Genomic DNA, 19,204 nt, shown 5'->3' with positions numbered 1-19,204 from the left:
CGTCTGCTAGTAGCAGTTACGCCGGTCATGTGTTAACACGTGTTTGGCGTCTATTTCACTAAACATCGTAAGTTTACGTCTGCTAGTAGCAGTTACGCCGGTCATGTGTTAACACGTGTTTGGCGTCTATTTCACTAAACATCGTAAGTTTACGTCTGCTAGTAGCAGTTACGCCGGTCATGTGTTAACACGTGTTTGGCGTCTATTTCACTAAACATCGTAAGTTTACGTCTGCTAGTAGCAGTTACGCCGGTCATGTGTTAACACGTGTTTGGCGTCTATTTCACTAAACATCGTAAGTTTACGTCTGCTAGTAGCAGTTACGCCGGTCATGTGTTAACACGTGTTTGGCGTCTATTTCACTAAACATCGTAAGTTTACGTCTGCTAGTAGCAGTTACACCGGTCATGTGTTAACACGTGTTTGGCGTCTATTTCACTAAACATCGTAAGTTTACGTCTGCTAGTAGCAGTTACACCGGTCATGTGTTAACACGTGTTTGGCGTCTATTTCACTAAACATCGTAAGTTTACGTCTGCTAGTAGCAGTTACGCCGGTCATGTGTTAACACGTGTTTGGCGTCTATTTCACTAAACATCGTAAGTTTACGTCTGCTAGTAGCAGTTACGCCGGTCATGTGTTAACACGTGTTTGGCGTCTATTTCACTAAACATCGTAAGTTTACGTCTGCTAGTAGCAGTTACGCCGGTCATGTGTTAACACGTGTTTGGCGTCTATTTCACTAAACATCGTAAGTTTACGTCTGCTAGTAGCAGTTACGCCGGTCATGTGTTAACACGTGTTTGGCGTCTATTTCACTAAACATCGTAAGTTTACGTCTGCTACTAGCAGTTACGCCGGTCATGTGTTAACACGTGTTTGGCGTCTATTTCACTAAACATCGTAAGTTTACGTCTGCTACTAGCAGTTACGCCGGTCATGTGTTAACACGTGTTTGGCGTCTATTTCACTAAACATTGTAAGTTTACGTCTGCTAGTAGCAGTTACACCGGTCATGTGTTAACACGTGTTTGGCGTCTATTTCACTAAACATCGTAAGTTTACGTCTGCTAGTAGCAGTTACACCGGTCATGTGTTAACACGTGTTTGGCGTCTATTTCACACAGAAATTATATCATTACGGAAGCTGAAGTATTTTAATGACAAAAGAAAATTGTGGTTTAGTCGTAGATTTATGTTTATGTGCAAAACTAGGCTTACGGTGTTTTGTGAAGTTGGGCCCTGTGACACATTTGGATAAAGTTACAATTGAGTGAAACATGAGTCCGTGACTTTGAAATGGTGAAATACCCTCTAAAAATATACTAAAACTCGACTTCGTAACTGTTACTTCTCAGACACACATGCGTTTTTAAAAATATCAGAAATGCATTTTGTGATATTAAAAAACATCAGGATGACCAACACTTCGAATGACATCTTTCTGTTAATTTCAAGAGTAAACGCCACCTTGTACACCAATGAGAGCCCAAACAAATAAATGCTAAATTAGGTAGAGTATCATTAAATAGATATTTACTAAATATTTACTTGTCTGTTTAATATGAAAGAAATAATCAATGAAAATCAGTTTTATTCTATTTCCGACACTACTTTATTCACTGCGACCTACTTTTTACTTTTGCACATTAAAGGAAATGCTTGTCTGGGCCATATCTACCGTATCAGTTCATATACCGTATATTGGTGTGTATTAGCCGACTCCTTGGATACGCTGATCTCTTAGTTTGACCCTAAATATCAAGTACAAAATCATCGGCCTCGTGTATAAGCCGAAGTCATCTTTTGTCCAGTTGTACATTGTATTGATTTCAATAATACTGTCAACAAATAGACTTGTGCTTTTCTTTTTCATTGTATTTTTTCCCCTTTAATTATTACAGACATGGTAATCGTCATCACAATGCTAAAGAGTTCCATGCCGTGCAAAAATAATTGAGCACCAATAAATCATAACAGGAAAATAAACAATTCAAGCTGTAACAACATATCATTGCACATAAGTAATTAAATTATTCACTGGACAGAAAATAATAAACTCATTAAGGCATGTTTAATTCCCGTTTTCCCCTCCACACAGAAAAACGATTCTGTGGTCCATGGCTGTTGTTTACACAAAATTGTGTAATCCAATCAAATAAGAGCTTACAAAATGATATAGACAGAGGTGTCAAACAAAGATGGCGGAACACGTTTTTACCATTGAAATGACAATAAAACAAGTAATTTTTATTATTATTCATCAAACTATTAATGCATTCAAGAACAAAAAACTACATAATATTGCATGATGGGGTGTATTATTTATATTGTGCACAAATTATGGTTACATAAGCTGTGAAAGGCTCTAAGGGTCTGATCAAAATTTGTAAGTCTGGGTCGGGAGTGTTTTCTATCGGAATTTTATGAATTTGTTGCCTCCGTGTATAAGCCGACTCTTCTTTTGGAAAGTATTTCTAGACTTCAGAAGTCGGCTAATACACAGCAATATACGGTAACACATTCATTAATTTGTGCGCTTCTCCTGCTCGACAGGTTTATCATATACATGTACCTCACTGGTATTGTTGTTCACTTTGTAATTAAGACGTAGCCCAGTGATAAAGCTCTCGCTTGATGTGCGGTCAGTCTGGGATCGATCCCCGTCGGTGGTCCCATTGGGCCATTTCTCGTCCCAGCCAGTGCACCACGACTGGTATATCAAAGGCCTGTCTGTGGGATGGTGCATATAAAAGATCCCTTGCTGCTAATCGAAAAGAGTAGCCCATGAAGTGGCGACAGCGGGTTTTCTCTCTCAATATCTGTGTGGTCCTTAACCATATGTCCAACGCCATATAACCGTAAATAAATAAAACGTCGTTAAATAAAACATGTCTTTCTTTTTCTTTTGTATGGTACAGTACTCACAACATTGACCTCCATAATACATTGTTGTATCACTTTTTGAAATCCTGTCTTAAAACAAATGTCACGATTTAGTAGGCAACACACAGATGTAGCAGTCACAATTGTTGTCATTATTTTTATTTCCAGGAAACCATTTTTAGAAGAACCTCAAGTGAACGCAGATGGATCGACGGTGGATGAAAAAAAGGCATCAGTTGAAGGTGATGAATCAGGTCTCTGAAAATTGTGAGACCGATCATTTTTGTTCACATGTGGCTTGCACAGATCTAATTTTGCTTAACCTATTTTTTGATGTGTGTGCATGAAATTTGGCACATCATTTACATAGATGCATTATAGAATATCAGGTTACTATGTTTTGATGTCGTGGTTATTTAGTAAGGTTTAGATAACGGTGAAGATCGACCTGTTACACTGTTATCGGACTGAGCCATATAATAGTCACGATATCAAAACGTAGTGACCTGAAATTTCTTTTATCATGCAACCCTTTTGAATTTATATTTTTGTAATATGTTTCAGTGAAAAGCAGTTAAGAAACTATTTACCAAGCCTGTTTTAGACTTACACATGTGTAACTACATCTATTTACTATGCTTAAACACATGTTTTAGACTTACACATGTGTAACTACATCTATTTACTATGCTTAAACACATGTTTTAGACTTACACATGTGTAACTACATCTATTTACTATGCTTAAACACATGTTTTAGACTTACACACGTGTAACTACATCTACTTACTATGCTTAAACACATGTTTTAGACTTAAACACGTGTAACTACATCTACTTACTATGCTTAAACACATGTTTTAGACTTACACACGTGTAACTACATCTACTTACTATGCTTAAACACATGTTTTAGACTTACACACGTGTAACTACATCTACTTACTATGCTTAAACACATGTTTTAGACTTACACACGTGTAACTACATCTACTTACTATGCTTAAACACATGTTTTAGACTTAAACACGTGTAACTACATCTATTTACTATGCTTAAACACATGTTTTAGACTTACACACATGTAACTACATCTACTTACTATGCTTAAACACATGTTTTAGACTTACACACATGTAACTACATCTACTTACTATGCTTAAACACATGTTTTAGACTTACACACATGTAACTACATCTACTTACTATGCTTAAACACATGTTTTAGACTTACACACATGTAACTACATCTACTTACTATGCTTAAACACATGTTTTAGACTTACACACATGTAACTACATCTACTTACTATGCTTAAACACATGCATTTAGGAGAAACAGGCTGCGTAAATTTGGCCCTGTGTGTTTACAGGGCTTCTACAATTTCTATAAAATCCACTAGCCATGGGAATAGTCATTAAAATAGTTTTACTAGCCACAATTAAAAATCCACTAGCCATGGGAATAGTCATTAAAATAGTTTTACTAGCCACAATTAAAAATCCACTAGCCATACTTTACTTTAAGTTAATACAATTTTACTAAATAATAATAATAATATTAATAATAATAATAATCAGATGTGTCACCTAAAGATGGAGATAGAGCTTAAAAACACTAACATTGGGGATTGGGCAGGGGCAGAATATTCATATTTACAAAATAGACTTAACTGCAACATTTGACTTTTTTTTTCACTATCTGTCGTGCATGGCAATAGTAGTTATTTACTAGTCCAACATTAAATATCACCAGCCATGGAAGTGTGGCTGCCATAATCTAGAAGCCCCGTCTGGCATGGCAATAGTAGTTATTTACTAGTCCAACATTAAATATCACCAGCCATGGAAGTGTGGCTACCATAATCTAGAAGCCCTGTCTGGCATGGCAATAGTAGTTATTTACTAATCCAACATTAAATATCACTAGCCATGGAAGTATGGCTACCATAATCTAGAAGCCCTGTCTGGCATGGCAATAGTAGTTATTTACTAGTCCAACATTAAATATCACTAGCCATGGAAGTATGGCTACCATAATCTAGAAGCCCTGTCTGGCATGGCAATAGTAGTTATTTACTAGTCCAACATTAAATATCACCAGCCATGGAAGTGTGGCTACCATAATCTAGAAGCCCTGGGGTTCACAAATTTAAAATAAAATCCTTTGATTATATTTCAAAGTTTGTTGTGTTACAACATTACAATTTTTGTACCTTTTTCTGTGAAGCTAAACGCAGGTCACTGGAAGCATGATGACATGGTTTACACCAAAAAAGAAAGAAATTTGGCAACCTGTCAAAGTACAAAAAATAAAAGTTTTGATTTTTTTGAAGATTATTTCACACCTGTATCAGTTTTGTAAATGTACAGGCCAAAAGATTTTGTCGGTCTTTAACAATAAAAGAAATACTTTTGTTTTTCTCTTTACAAGTCTTAGCTGAATTGAGATTTATCCTCCATTAAAGGTTTTATAGGAGATATCACTTACTTACTTACTTAATCCCCTTCAAGCTTAAAAGCCCATAAGGCTGTAACCAGAGATCGCCACTGTTGCCTGTCTTTTGCCACTGGCACTATAATTTGCGATATTCTCCTAGGAGATATCGTTTCTTTTGTTATGTCACTGTGTATGTTTCAGCACTAAACCTATCATTTGTGACGTCACGCCACTGTCCTTGTTAATGAGTCTTACGCTGCCAAATATAGTAACATTCAACCCACATTTCTGAAGTGGCAACAGTGGGTTTCCTCCCTCAATATCTGTGTGGTCCATAACCATATGTCCGATGCCATTTAACCGTAAATAAAATGTGTTGAGTGCATCGTTAAATAAAACATTTTCTTCTTCTGTTACAATGGTAGCACACTCATAACAGTCTCTTTACTATATACGCTGGCCTTAGTGGTGTCGTGGTTAGGCCATCAGTCTACAGGTTGGTAGGTACTGAGTTCGGATCCCAGTCGAGACATGGGATTTTTAATCCAGATACCAACTACAAACCCTGAGTGAGTGCTCTGCAAGGCTCAGTGGGTAGGTGTAAACCACTTGCAATGACCAGTGATCCATATATGGTTCAACAAAGGCCATGGTTTGTGCTATCCTGCCTGTGGGAAGCGCAAATAAAAGATCCCTTGTTGCCTGTCATAAAAGAGTAGCCTATGTGGCGACAGCGGGTTTCCTCTAAAAAACAGTGTCAGAATGACCATATGTTTGACGTCCAATAGCAGATGATAAGATAAAAAATCAATGTGCTCTAGTGGCGTCATTAAATAAAACAAACTTTTTTTTGATATACAAAATTAATGTAGTGTTGGATTTTTTTCCAGAGTTGTATGCGGAAGTGAAGAAGAATCCCAAAATGACAGATGAAGGTAGTATGGCATCTATTTGTGAAACACATTTTTAACCTTCACACAGCTGATTTAATTTCAGACAAAAACTGTGTTTGAGTAAGATACAAAAAAACTGTTGCAATCAATATTGACCTGCAGAATCATTTAAAAAATTTATAACTATCTGGTGTTCACTTTTTTTTGTTCTCGTAATTAATGTCTCAGTATATTGAGCTGACATTTTGTGCATAGCTTTATCATGTAGAGTTATAGATCATGTTTAAATTAATGGCAATCTACCGATTACTGCCCTTGAATGTAAGGTATATAGACAATAACGAGGAATTACGAATTATCTGTCCTGAGTGAAATTAATGTTGTCAGTCATGAGCTTTAGCGAGTGTCTGACAACATTAATTTCATGAGGGACAGATAATCTGTAATTCCGAGTATCGAGTAGGTTATTGTATGGAAACTTAACTTTAAACTTCTTACATGACACAAACTATATACTATACAAGACGTGAAAGTCTGAGGAGACTGATGACGTCACCAAAGAAAAGCAATGACGTCAAAAGCTATCTTTAGGTACACAAATCAAATGTAAGCAAGAGAGGTCACATTCGTAATGAACTGATGTTTCTAGTGGGAAGTGAATGAACTACAAAGAAATTAGTTTACAGCATGCAGGGCTAGAAATGAAAAAAGAAATCTACGTGCACCAGGTGCATGCTGAAAACAAAGTTGCATGCACCAAAAATAAGGTAAATCCTGTTAACAATGAGGAAAATACTATTTTAATTACCTTGATTACAGTGTTGATTATCATTTTCTTTTTAATTTAACTCTTAATTGTCACTATCAGTATCACTGTCTGACATCCATGCTGGATCACAGTCACTGTCGAGGGGTGGGGGGGGGGGGTTCTTTTTCCAAGAGGAACCGGATTCAACTTTTTTAACTCGATAAGATCTGTTGGTATAATATAAATTAGCCTACAGAATTTTTCGAGAAGATGCGATTGAAATAATCACTGGCTAAATTCGAGTCAACTACGCGAGTAACACACCTGCACGTTCGCAATCATCTGATCAAGTGCCCATATCTGAGGTCGAAAATGTTCACGGCAGTTACGGTACTTTGTATTGATCACAGATCTGGCGGAGTTCAATTTGTCAGTGACGACAACAACTGTGTTGTGCATGTGGATACCCCAAAATCGGTCTCGACCACCTTCCCTAATACCGTTCACGGATATAACCGAGATATTGCCGGCAATTTTCGCAAATATATTTCACGGAAATGACCGAAAGGGCGCCATTGTTGTAAGTAGGATTATGGGATACAAAATGGATGCGCCCATAAGATAAGCTATCGTTTTCATGTGGCGAACAGATTACGAAATGCATACACAAAATTCAATAACTTGAGTCTGAATCTGGTAGACAACAGGATACTAGTATACGCAATAAACAGTACTTGAAAAATATTAGCATGCACCGCGTGCACCCAGTTTTAAAAGTTATATGCACACACAAAAATTAGCATGCACCGGTGCATGTACTAACACTGCATTTCGAGCCCTGGCATGTTTAATTGTTAACAAGAACAAATTGCTCAAACGATTTCAACAAAAACTGAACACTGATGGAGCTAAATGTTTTGTAAAATCTCATCAACGAGAGACGACAGTCGAGGAAACCGATGACGTCACCAAACTAACATCATGACGTCAGCGGGGAAAGATAGAAAATATGTTCACCCACATTTCACTGCCCATATGGGTAATAAATACAAACATTAGTTGGGCCCTATGGGGGACGTGTGTAGCCTTATTAGTACACGCAGAATGCTATTTGGACTCGGTGGTAAAGTGCTCGCTTGATGCGAGGTCAGTTTGGGATCGATCCCCGTCGGTGGGACCACTGGGCTATTTCCCTTTCCAGCCAGTGCACCACGACTGGTATATCAAAGGCTGTGGTATGTGCTATCCTGTCTGTGGAATATTGCATATGAAAGATACCTTGCTACTAATAGAAAAATGTAGCGGGTTTCCTCTTTAAGACTATATATGTAATGTTTGACGTCCAATAGCCAATGATTAATAAATCAGTGCTCTAGTGGTGTTGTTAAAGAAAACAAACTGTAACTTTAACTAGATTGACTCGCATAATCTCAGAGAGGAAACCTGCTACATTTTTCCATTAGTAGCATGGGATCTTTTATTAGCACTATTCCACAGACAGGACAGCACATACATGTACCATGCCTTCGATATACCAGCCGTGGTGCACTGGCAGGAAAGGGTTCAGTCATTGATGGTAATGATGAAAAAAAAATCTTTTTGTTTCAGAAACACCACATGATAATGGTGAAAAACCTCCGAAAGATGAAAAAGAAGAAAAGGTATGTAAGGAATCGAGGTTTCAAGTTTACTTGAAGCGGTGAATTATAGGTATAATCTGTCATTGCAATGGGCTTGACGTAAGATGCAAACATTTGTTCATGTTAAAACGTGGTACATTTATCTTACATAGAGAACAACGAGTTAATGACGTCGGATATCGGTTTTATCCTATGACAGTAAGAATGGGGAATTTCTCATTCGATGTCATTAACTAGTTATTATCTTTATCCTGCAGACCATAAAAATTAAGAGGAAAAGCTATTATTTCTGTCATTTCAGCTACATTGTACGGTGACTTAGAGGTAAAAAACAAAGCGATTTTGTAATGTAGCTACATGTACATGTATGCATGATGTCACATGAGTGACGGCAAAAGTCATAATCTGCTAGTATACGTTTATGACTTTGCTTTATCTGTGATCATAATCAGCCAATGTAAACAGTGATTGCAGGATAAAATGAGGTAAACAGCGTGTAATGAATGTATTATTCTGTTTCTTATATATCCTCAGAAACAGATTTAAAATACAGTTAAACATTATCTGCTGAAACACATGTTCATTGCTAGCACTTGCAATTAACTTATGTCACAGGTTAAAAACGGGTTAAAAACCAAAGTAAAAGTGTGTTGATAGAGAAAATTTTTTTCGTATAAAATTGCTTTACTATGCTATGGGAAATTCTGATATTTGCTTCTGTTATATTGTGATAAATTCACCAACAATTAAAAATGTTTCCTATTTAATGTTGGTTGTTGTTTTTTTCTTCACAGATGGAGGAAAACGAAAAAGCTCCTCTTATACCTGACAAAAAATACGACTCTGAGGAAGTGTCGCCTAGCAACAATAACGACATCCCTTCAAAAAAGGTGCTTCACCCAATTAGATTGCACAGTGAAAACTTGTCACTAAAGCAGCTACATAGTCGGTGCTTGAAGCAACATTCACAACATAAACGTAGAATACTAAACGAGCTTGCCTGTCATACCATTGTGTTATCCTGTCTGTGGGATGGTGCATATTAAAGATCCCTTGCTACTAACGGCAAAAAAACCCAAGTTCACCATCTAGACTTTGAAGTATTAAAACTCCATGCATTTCATTTCAACTTTTTTTCATGCTTATATCTAATTAAAATTCAAGCACGCTGTTCTTGGCACACACCTCAGCTATCTGGGCTGTCTGTCCTGGACAGTGGGTTAGTTGGTTAGTGGTTAGTGAGAGAGAAGAGGGTATATTGGTCTTACACCCACCCACTGAGTTGTTAAAACTCGATCTGGGTGGAAGCCGGTACCGGGCTGTGAACCCAGTACCTACCAGCCTTATGTCTGATGGATTAACCACGACACCACCGAGGCAGGTTACCACTCATTAATTGAAGGGGTATGACGAGGGAAGCAAGTCTCAAATAACCTTAACAGGCAACACACGACATGATATTGCATTAAGTTATAGATTCAGGAATCGACCCTGTTTTTACACCATTATTATGAGAGTTGTCCCCCCTTTCAGCATTGCTTAAACTGACTGAAAAAAAAAAACCCCACAAACAAAAGCAACAAACCTCCCAGTAAAATCAATTCTGATTCCAAGAAAATAAAACCAAGAAAAGGGGCCATTGCGGTTGGAGGGACAAGGACTGGGATGTGGAGGTGGACAGCAAAAGAAGTTGAACGATAGGAGGAGTTGCCAGATTGGGAAGAAATGAGATGGAATTCAAAGGAGAGGAAGGAAAGATGACAGTGGGATAAAAGAAAAAGAAAAAAAAGTGAAACAAAGAAAAGGGGCCATTGAACACTTTCCAATGTGGTTGGACTAAGCCCACAGCTAAAAGCTGATGGGGAAATGGCACCTGTCGTGGTTGGAGAGACAAGGACTGGGATGTGGAGGTGGACGGTGAGAGAAGTTGAAAGATATATGAGGAGCTACTAGATCGGGAAGAAAGAAGATGGAATTCAAAGGAATGAAAGGAGAGAGAGTAGTAGGATAAAAATTTTTTTAATAAAATAAAAAGAAGAGTGTATGTCTGCTGATGGTGCTGTGTGGCTTCATAATTTACGAGCTCTGGTCTCCGTTATTTTGTCATAAGTCCACATTTTTTAGGTCATTCTCAAACATAATCCATTATACAGGGGAGGGAAGTCTCCTCGGATCAGCTGTTTTCCTCGCCTTCTAATCGTCCTTTCCTTCAAAATGTGTCAGACGGCACCGATTTTAACCTAGGAACCCCTCTAGATTTTCTCTTCTTTTTTTGTACAGTTCACCAATTCCCACTCCTGATTATAGGCTTGTTAGTACAAATACGTCTGAACGTGACTATCGGGACGGGATGTAACCCAGTGGTAAAGCGTTTGCTTGATGCTTGGTCGGTCTAGGATCGATCCCTATCTGTGGACCCATTAGGCTATTTCTCGCTCCAGCCAGTGCTCCACAACTGGTGTAACAAAGGCCGTGGTACATTGTATGTATTATCCTGTCTGGGATGGTGCATATAAAAGATTGCTGCTAATCGAAAAGAGTAGCTCATGAAGTGGCGATAGCGGGTTTCTTCTCTCAATATCTGTGTGGTCCTTAACCATATCTCCGACGGCATATAACCGTAAATAAAATGTGTTGAGTGCGTCGTTCAATAAAACATTTTCTTTCCCTTATTTATTTTCTTCTATCAGTATGTTTGTAATTTATATCCATATATCCTTAAATAAAATGTGTTGAGTGCGTCCTTCCTTCCTGAGCGTGACTCGGTTTACGTGGGGCATAAATATTTAGTTATTATAACAAGCAATTATTATAAATAAAACGTAAAACAAAACTACCGGTGACTAAACTTAAAAAGAATACAATGTACGTTTAAAATAATATTTATAATAATTATTATAATAATGATGATTTAAAATAAGTTTTCTTTTTCTATGCTTTTTTTAGGAGGATGTCGTGTATTCAGATCTTGACTTCTCAGCATTGCCGAGTGAAACCACGGAAACGCCTGTCATCTGTGGAAAAGAGAACGCGACGAATTACGATACGGTTGACTTCACAAAGAAAGCTCTGCCAGAAGATCCAGAACAAGAAGACGACTCGGCGTATGAAAATATGGTCATGAAAAAATAGACCGTCACTGTGATCAACAACTAAATGTTTCTGGCACCAGTCCTTTTGTAAATGTTTTCTTGCAAGTAGGAGTCTTAAGAAGAAAAAAAAATAGACCATCACTGTGGCTAGTAACTAATAGTTTCCAGTCCTTTTGCAAATGTTTTTTCACACGTAGCGGGGGGTTGTGGGGAGGGGGAACATAGCCCAGAGCGTGATGCGCATTCGGTGTTGGATCGATTCCCATCGGTGGGCCCGTTGGGCTATTTCTGGTTCTAGGCAGTGCGCTATGACTGATATATCAAAGGCTGTGGCATGTGCTATCCTGTCTGTGGGTTGGTGCATATAAAAGATCTCTTGCTGCTAATCGAAAAGAGTAGCCCATGAAGTGGCAACAGCAGGTTTCCTTCCTCAATATCTGTGTAGTCCTTAACCATATGTCTAACGCCATATAACTGTAAATAAAATGTATTGAGTGCGTCGTTAAATAAAACATTTCATTTCATTAATGAATTCGTAGCAATGGCCGTCTACTTCCTGAATGACAAGACCTATTAAGCAATGAAAAGGGTGCATTACCATCGAAGGACGTGCCATACAGTTTTACTGGCACCTTTCTACCAGTTAATTGAACTAAGGTCGATGACACTCACACTTTTGAGGAATTCCAATTTATAGAGGGTTTGTTTCGGGGAGTTTCATTGTATATTGAAATTGTTTTGAGGAATTCCAATTTATAGAGGGTTTGTTTCGGGGAGTTTCATTGTATATTGAAATTGTTTTGAGGAATTCCAATTTATAGAGGGTTTGGTTTCGGGGAGTTTCATTGTATATTGAAACTGTTTTGAGGAATTCCAATTTATAGAGGGTTTGGTTTCGGGGAGTTTCATTGTATATTGAAACTGTTTTCAATTATGAGACCCGCCCGTTGGTGAGAACATCATTCGTTACTTTGGTAATACATACTTGCTAACACATGTATCTTTGTTAACAATTTCAAGACATACGACTGGCTGCTTCTAGGTGATGACCAGATCACCAATGCCATACATCCAATGAAAAAACAGCACAATTGAAATCGATTACACTGTGACATATAGTTAACCAGACAATCATTTGTCTGTAATGCGTAAGTTCATAGGCTGTAAATAACTGTTAGTAAAAAAAAAAGATGTTAAAATTTACTTAAAACCTGGTTTTCGAGGATATGTAAGAAATCAAATAATATATGTACATTTGTGTCTGTTTATCTTACACAGGGCTCACACTGTCGGTAGCCAAATTAGCCATTGGCTAATTTTTACAAAAAATGGCTAATAAAATTTGCAAGTGGCTAAAATGTTGGCTACGCCATTTTCTGTCTTCTGATGTGAACAAATGGAGACATAATCTATCCGTCACCTCAAACATAATAATACTACCAAATATTCAATTAGCATAATAGCGATCTCGCAACCGGTAACGAGAAACGGTGTCATGCAGAATACAGCGTAGGCCTTATGTTTGCTTATTTTAATAATCACGGTTATTAATTTTAACGGCATGCATTAAACATTTAGCCTATGACAGCAATGTCTGGAAGATCTGTAACTTGTTATTTTTAATTTGTAAAATCTTTGAACCAAAGTAATAAAAACAGACCGACAATGCGTGTTAATTTGAATACACATGCCAGTTCAGGGCCAAAAGACATGTAGGCCATCTCAAGGTCTGAGTTCAGCCAGACCGAGCGAAAACAAAACGTTTCTTAGACTGGTTTGTGCGCTTCACGTTAAACCAAATGGACACGACAAACATCAATCAAATAGTTCGCGAACGTTAGGAAGAACGTTTGTTGGCTGAACTGAGGACAGCTCTCAGTGCGAATATACGTCACGCTTCAGAGTCAGCTGACACCCACGTGTCAAAAGACATCGTTGCGGACATTAAACAATATGATTACACAGAAGTAAATCTTGATGTAAATTTGTAGAAAAGCAATAGTTGTTCGCATCAATGAATACCTAACTGCATTTTTTGTTTATTCCTTTGTCTTTGTTAGTTTCGTACCCATGGTCAAGAGCACACATGCAGATCGCAATTAACGGAAATGAACATGCAGTATTTAAATTATACAAATTGCAGTTAAATGTACACTGAATAAAATTAGTTTACAGTAATCATATTTACAGTAATCATATTTGTTAGATCATTTTCGATATAAATTTGTAAGACTGTGAGGTGACATTTAATAAGTTAGCTGGATTTTAAAAAGACCAGTAAATTTTAATTTTATTAAAGGATTTGTTGTTGGGTTTTTTTTGGGGGGGGGGGGGGGGGGTGTTGTTGGAAAATGGAGTATACTGTGGTGAAGTCGGCATTCTTAGCTGAGGTATTTTGTAAGCAGAAATCACAACAAGCATTTAACACGACGCTGAAATCAACAGCAACAATATGGCACAAATTATGAAATCGTTTGAGGTGGGGAATTGATGGGTCACTTAAAAAAAAAAAAAAGTTATTCAAACTAACATAAAGATTGCTATTTAAAGAAATAACGAGTTCTATATAAAAAAAAAAAAGTAAAAAAAAAAGCTCTCAAATTTTTATTTGGGAAAAAAGAAACAAAGAAAAAACAACACCATCCATAAGCATCCACCCACCCCCATATTTCTGTATGTTTGTTAATTTAATGTCATAGGCCTTAGAAGTGGGGGTGGGTGTATGGGGTACTGGCTTCAGACTGAAGATATTGCTTAACCCCATCCCAACCCCACCCACGCTGAAAAAAAATGAAGTAATATATTAACTGCCCCTACCCCCATTAAGGTTTTGTTATTCCCATTTATTCCAGTTTGTATACAATTAGCTGAAAAAGATACATTTTCATATTCATATATAAATACTCTATACAGTACTGCGTAAAACAAATTTGGCTAAAGCATTTTTAATATGGCTAATAAAAATTCCATTTGGCTAATATTTTGGCTACAGGTATTTTTGATCCAGAGTGAGCCCTGTTACAACTCGTTGAAAAACATATCCAACTCGCTTTCGCTCATTAGATACATTTTAAAACGACTAGTTGTGAGATAAATGGTATCTAACGGCCGCTCATGTAGTATTCTCTATATAAACAACTCGTTGTGAGATAAATGGAATCTAACGGCAGCTCATGTAGTATTCTCTATATAAACAACTCGTTGTGAGATAAATGGAATCTAATGGCAGCTCATGTAGTATTCTCTATATAAACAACTCGTGAAATAAATGGTATCTAACGGCCACTCATGTAGTATTCTCTATATAAACAACTCGTTGTGAGATAAATGGAATCTAACGGCAGCTCATGTAGTATTCTCTATATAAACAACTCGTTGTGAGATAAATGGTATCTAACGGCCGCTCATGTAGTATTCTCTATATAAACAACTCGTTGTGAGATAAATGGTATCTAACGGCCGCTCATGTAGTATTCTCTATATAAACAACTCGTTGTGAGATAAATGGTATCTAACGGCCGCTCATGTAGTATTCTCTATATAAACAACTCGTTGTGAGATAAATGGTATCTAACGGCCGCTCATGTAGTATTCTCTATATAAACAACTCGTTGTGAGATAAATGGAATCTAACGGCAGCTCATGTAGTATTCTCTATATAAACAACTCGTTGTGAGATAAATGGAATCTAATGGCAGCTCATGTAGTATTCTCTATATAAACAACTCGTGAAATAAATGGTATCTAACGGCCACTCATGTAGTATTCTCTATATAAACAACTCGTTGTGAGATAAATGGAATCTAACGGCAGCTCATGTAGTATTCTCTATATAAACAACTCGTTGTGAGATAAATGGTATCTAATGACCACTCATGTAGTATTCTCTATATAAACAACTCGTTGTGAGATAAATGGAATCTAACAGCAGCTCATGTAGTATTCTCTATATAAACAACTCGTTGTGAGATGAATGGTATCTAAGGACCACTCATATAGTATTCTCTATATAAACAACTCGTTGTGAGATGAATGGTATCTAACGGCCGCTCATGTAGTATTCTCTATATAAACAACTCGTTGTGAGATAAATGGTATTTAACGACCACTCATGTAGTATTCTCTATATAAACAACTCGTTGTGAGATAAATGGTATCTAACGGCCACTCATGTAGTATTCTCTATATAAACAACTCGTTGTGAGATAAATGGTATCTAATGACCACTCATGTAGTATTCTCTATATAAACAACTCGTTGTGAGATAAATGGAATCTAACAGCAGCTCATGTAGTATTCTCTATATAAACAACTCGTTGTGAGATGAATGGTATCTAAGGACCACTCATATAGTATTCTCTATATAAACAACTCGTTGTGAGATGAATGGTATCTAACGGCCGCTCATGTAGTATTCTCTATATAAACAACTCGTTGTGAGATAAATGGTATTTAACGACCACTCATGTAGTATTCTCTATATAAACAACTCGTTGTGAGATGAATGGTATCTAAGGACCACTCATGTAGTATTCTCTATATAAACAACTCGTTGTGAGATAAATGGTATTTAACGACCACTCATGTAGTATTCTCTATATAAACAACTCGTTGTGAGATAAATGGTATCGAACGGCCACTCATGTAGTATTCTCTATATAAACAACTCGTTGTGAGATAAATGGTATCTAATGACCACTCATGTAGTATTCTCTATATAAACAACTCGTTGTGAGATAAATGGAATCTAACAGCAGCTCATGTAGTATTCTCTATATAAACAACTCGTTGTGAGATGAATGGTATCTAAGGACCACTCATATAGTATTCTCTATATAAACAACTCGTTGTGAGATGAATGGTATCTAACGGCCGCTCATGTAGTATTCTCTATATAAACAACTCGTTGTGAGATAAATGGTATTTAACGACCACTCATGTAGTATTCTCTATATAAACAACTCGTTGTGAGATGAATGGTATCTAAGGACCACTCATGTAGTATTCTCTATATAAACAACTCGTTGTGAGATAAATGGTATTTAACGACCACTCATGTAGTATTCTCTATATAAACAACTCGTTGTGAGATGAATGGTATCTAAGGACCACTCATGTAGTATTCTCTATATAAACAACTCGTTGTGAGATAAATGGTATTTAACGACCACTCATGTAGTATTCTCTATATAAACAACTCGTTGTGAGATGAATCAGATCAGCTGTTTTCCTCTCATGGAACATTGCGTTTCCTCGCAATTTAATCGTCCATTCCTCCAAAATGTTTCAGATGGCACAGATTTTAACCTAGGATTTCAAGAATTTCCGGGACACCTCTGCATTTCCTCATGTTTTTTTACAGTTCACCAATTCCCACCCCTGATAGTTGGTTTTGATAGATTCTAGATAACAGTCGCTATATTTCTGACAAAAATGTTTTCTTTGTCTAGTCTGAGCTTGCTTGATCAAATGTTTAAATAATTGTGTTCCTTCAGCTTTGGTGCTTTTAATTTATAAACTTATATATTATTAAACTTTTTTTTTTTAATTTTATTTTCTGTTTTAGCACCCAACAGTGTAACTGTTATTGATAGTTAGGAGGAGAAGAAAGAGAGCTGACTTTATGCTAGTGTATATGTTTAAATCTACTCCATTAAATGACCATTGAAGGGACATTCCTGAGTTTGCTATATTGTAAGATGTTTCGGGCTGATAAAATATTTGTATGATTAAACTTACATATTAAATATATTTTCTTGTTTAGAATATCAGTGTCTGTATATTCAATGTGTTTCTGGTCATCTTAATATTTGTAAGAAGCCCAAAATGGATTTTGTCTTCAAATAATTTCGTACGTACACAAACATTTATCTTAGGAAATAAAATTAAATTTAGCCTAGTACAAATAATAGAACGATCAGAAACATGTTTAATATGCAACCACTAATATATTATGTAGAATAATATATTTGATATGTAATTTCAATCGTTAAAAAGTCTCTGTTAGTCGATAACATCTTAAAAATTGCAGCAAACTCAGAAATGTCCCTTTAATAATTAAACTTCCGTTACATTCATAACAACATAACATAATCCCATTGGTCCAGACATAGCAACGCGAGTTTCTTCAATTCTCGATGAATGTAAAAATTACGTCATCAGGGAACGACGTGACATCTGATGACGTCATTTTATTTTATATATGTATGTAGTAGCTCACATTCCATTTTGAACCGCGATCCTTTATGAATTATTTTCTTACGTACAATCTGTAAGTTCCGTATTTCAAACTGTTGTTATTTTGTGCTGGTTCTTGAGTTTATTGTTTACAGATACTGTAAACCAGGACATTTTTGCGAGCATAAAATGTTGGCGAATTTTGTGATGCCGTATACAAAACATTAATATTTTATTGTTCTTAGAGACGTACAATAAACTGTTTCGAAAAATGTGTGTATGATAAAATATAGGACTCGGAGTACTTAAGGGTCAAATTCGACCCAGACCCAGAGTATTCGACACGTGATGATAATGCAGGGATGTGAGAGCTACGAGGAATCGCGGAAATGCACTTTCCATTTCGTCTAAAAAACACACAAAAATATGATGTTCAATACTGTTGACCACACAAGGTTCATTTGCATGTTTTCACAGTTTCAAGTTTATGATGTGTGCCTTAGATTACAAGTTATAACCAGTTTAGATTTGTTAGCATTGAATGCAATTTTTGGCAGTTCCAGGGGTTGCAGACAACAATTTTCCTTCAGGGGCCCTTGAGTGGCCCCTGGACACCGGCCGCAGTAAGCTTTTTGTTCCAGCCCCTCTCACATCCCTGATAACTGGAATAAAGTAAAATAGCATTAGGCATCTTAATTCCCGTGCTGAACATGGAAGCCAAATCATGCCATTGTATTGCATTTACACATTCGACTTTTGTTTTCCCTCCATGTCTCATAGCCGTATAATGTAACCGGATGCAAGCATATTGCAAAATTACGTACTTTTCCGTGCATGTGTACTCGGGGTACTTTGAAGGGTACTCGAGTACTTTGAAGGGTGCTCGAGTACTTTGAAGGGTGCTCGAGTACTTTGAAGGGTACTCGAGTACTTTGAAGGGTGCTCAAATACTTTGAAGGGTGCTCGGGTACTTTGAAGGGTGCTCAAGTACTTTGAAGGGTGCTCGGGTACTTTGAAGGGTGCTCGGATACTTTGAAGGGTACTCGAGTACTTTGAAGGGTGCTCGAGTACTTTGAAGGGTACTCGGGTACTTTGAAGGGTGCTCGAGTACTTTGAAGGGTCTCGATGTCTTGCTAGACTCGGTCTGTGCCACAGTACTCGTGTACTTGTGACAACTCTACTAATATGTCACTTGTTCGGATTTCACTGAGTTTTAAGATCGCTAATATATTACGATTTACAGTAATCTGTTAAACTTGTTATTTGGTGTATAATTATGTATTTTAGACTAATTATGTAATATTAAGTTATTGAGTGGTATTTTGATG

General features: G+C 36.9%; 1 protein-coding gene across 1 annotated transcript in view; it reads left to right on the top strand.

The window, feature by feature from the left end:
* The window catches only part of LOC121386615 (contactin-2-like), a 39,814-nt gene extending 27,961 nt beyond the window's left edge, over positions 1-11,853 (top strand). Inside the window, exons 11-15 of the mRNA XM_041517573.1 lie at positions 3,055-3,128; positions 6,217-6,261; positions 8,576-8,628; positions 9,402-9,497; positions 11,554-11,853. Coding sequence (XP_041373507.1) covers positions 3,055-3,128; positions 6,217-6,261; positions 8,576-8,628; positions 9,402-9,497; positions 11,554-11,739 — 454 coding nt within the window. The 3' untranslated portion in view covers positions 11,740-11,853. The remainder of the gene's footprint in view (positions 1-3,054; positions 3,129-6,216; positions 6,262-8,575; positions 8,629-9,401; positions 9,498-11,553) is intronic.
* The last annotated feature ends 7,351 nt before the right edge of the window (positions 11,854-19,204 follow it).

Source organism: Gigantopelta aegis, chromosome 12 (assembly GCF_016097555.1).
Source record: "Gigantopelta aegis isolate Gae_Host chromosome 12, Gae_host_genome, whole genome shotgun sequence".
NCBI classification, from domain to species: domain Eukaryota; kingdom Metazoa; phylum Mollusca; class Gastropoda; order Neomphalida; family Peltospiridae; genus Gigantopelta; species Gigantopelta aegis.
Note: the sequence above shows the minus strand (reverse complement) of the source record. Positions and strands in the feature narration are given on the sequence as shown.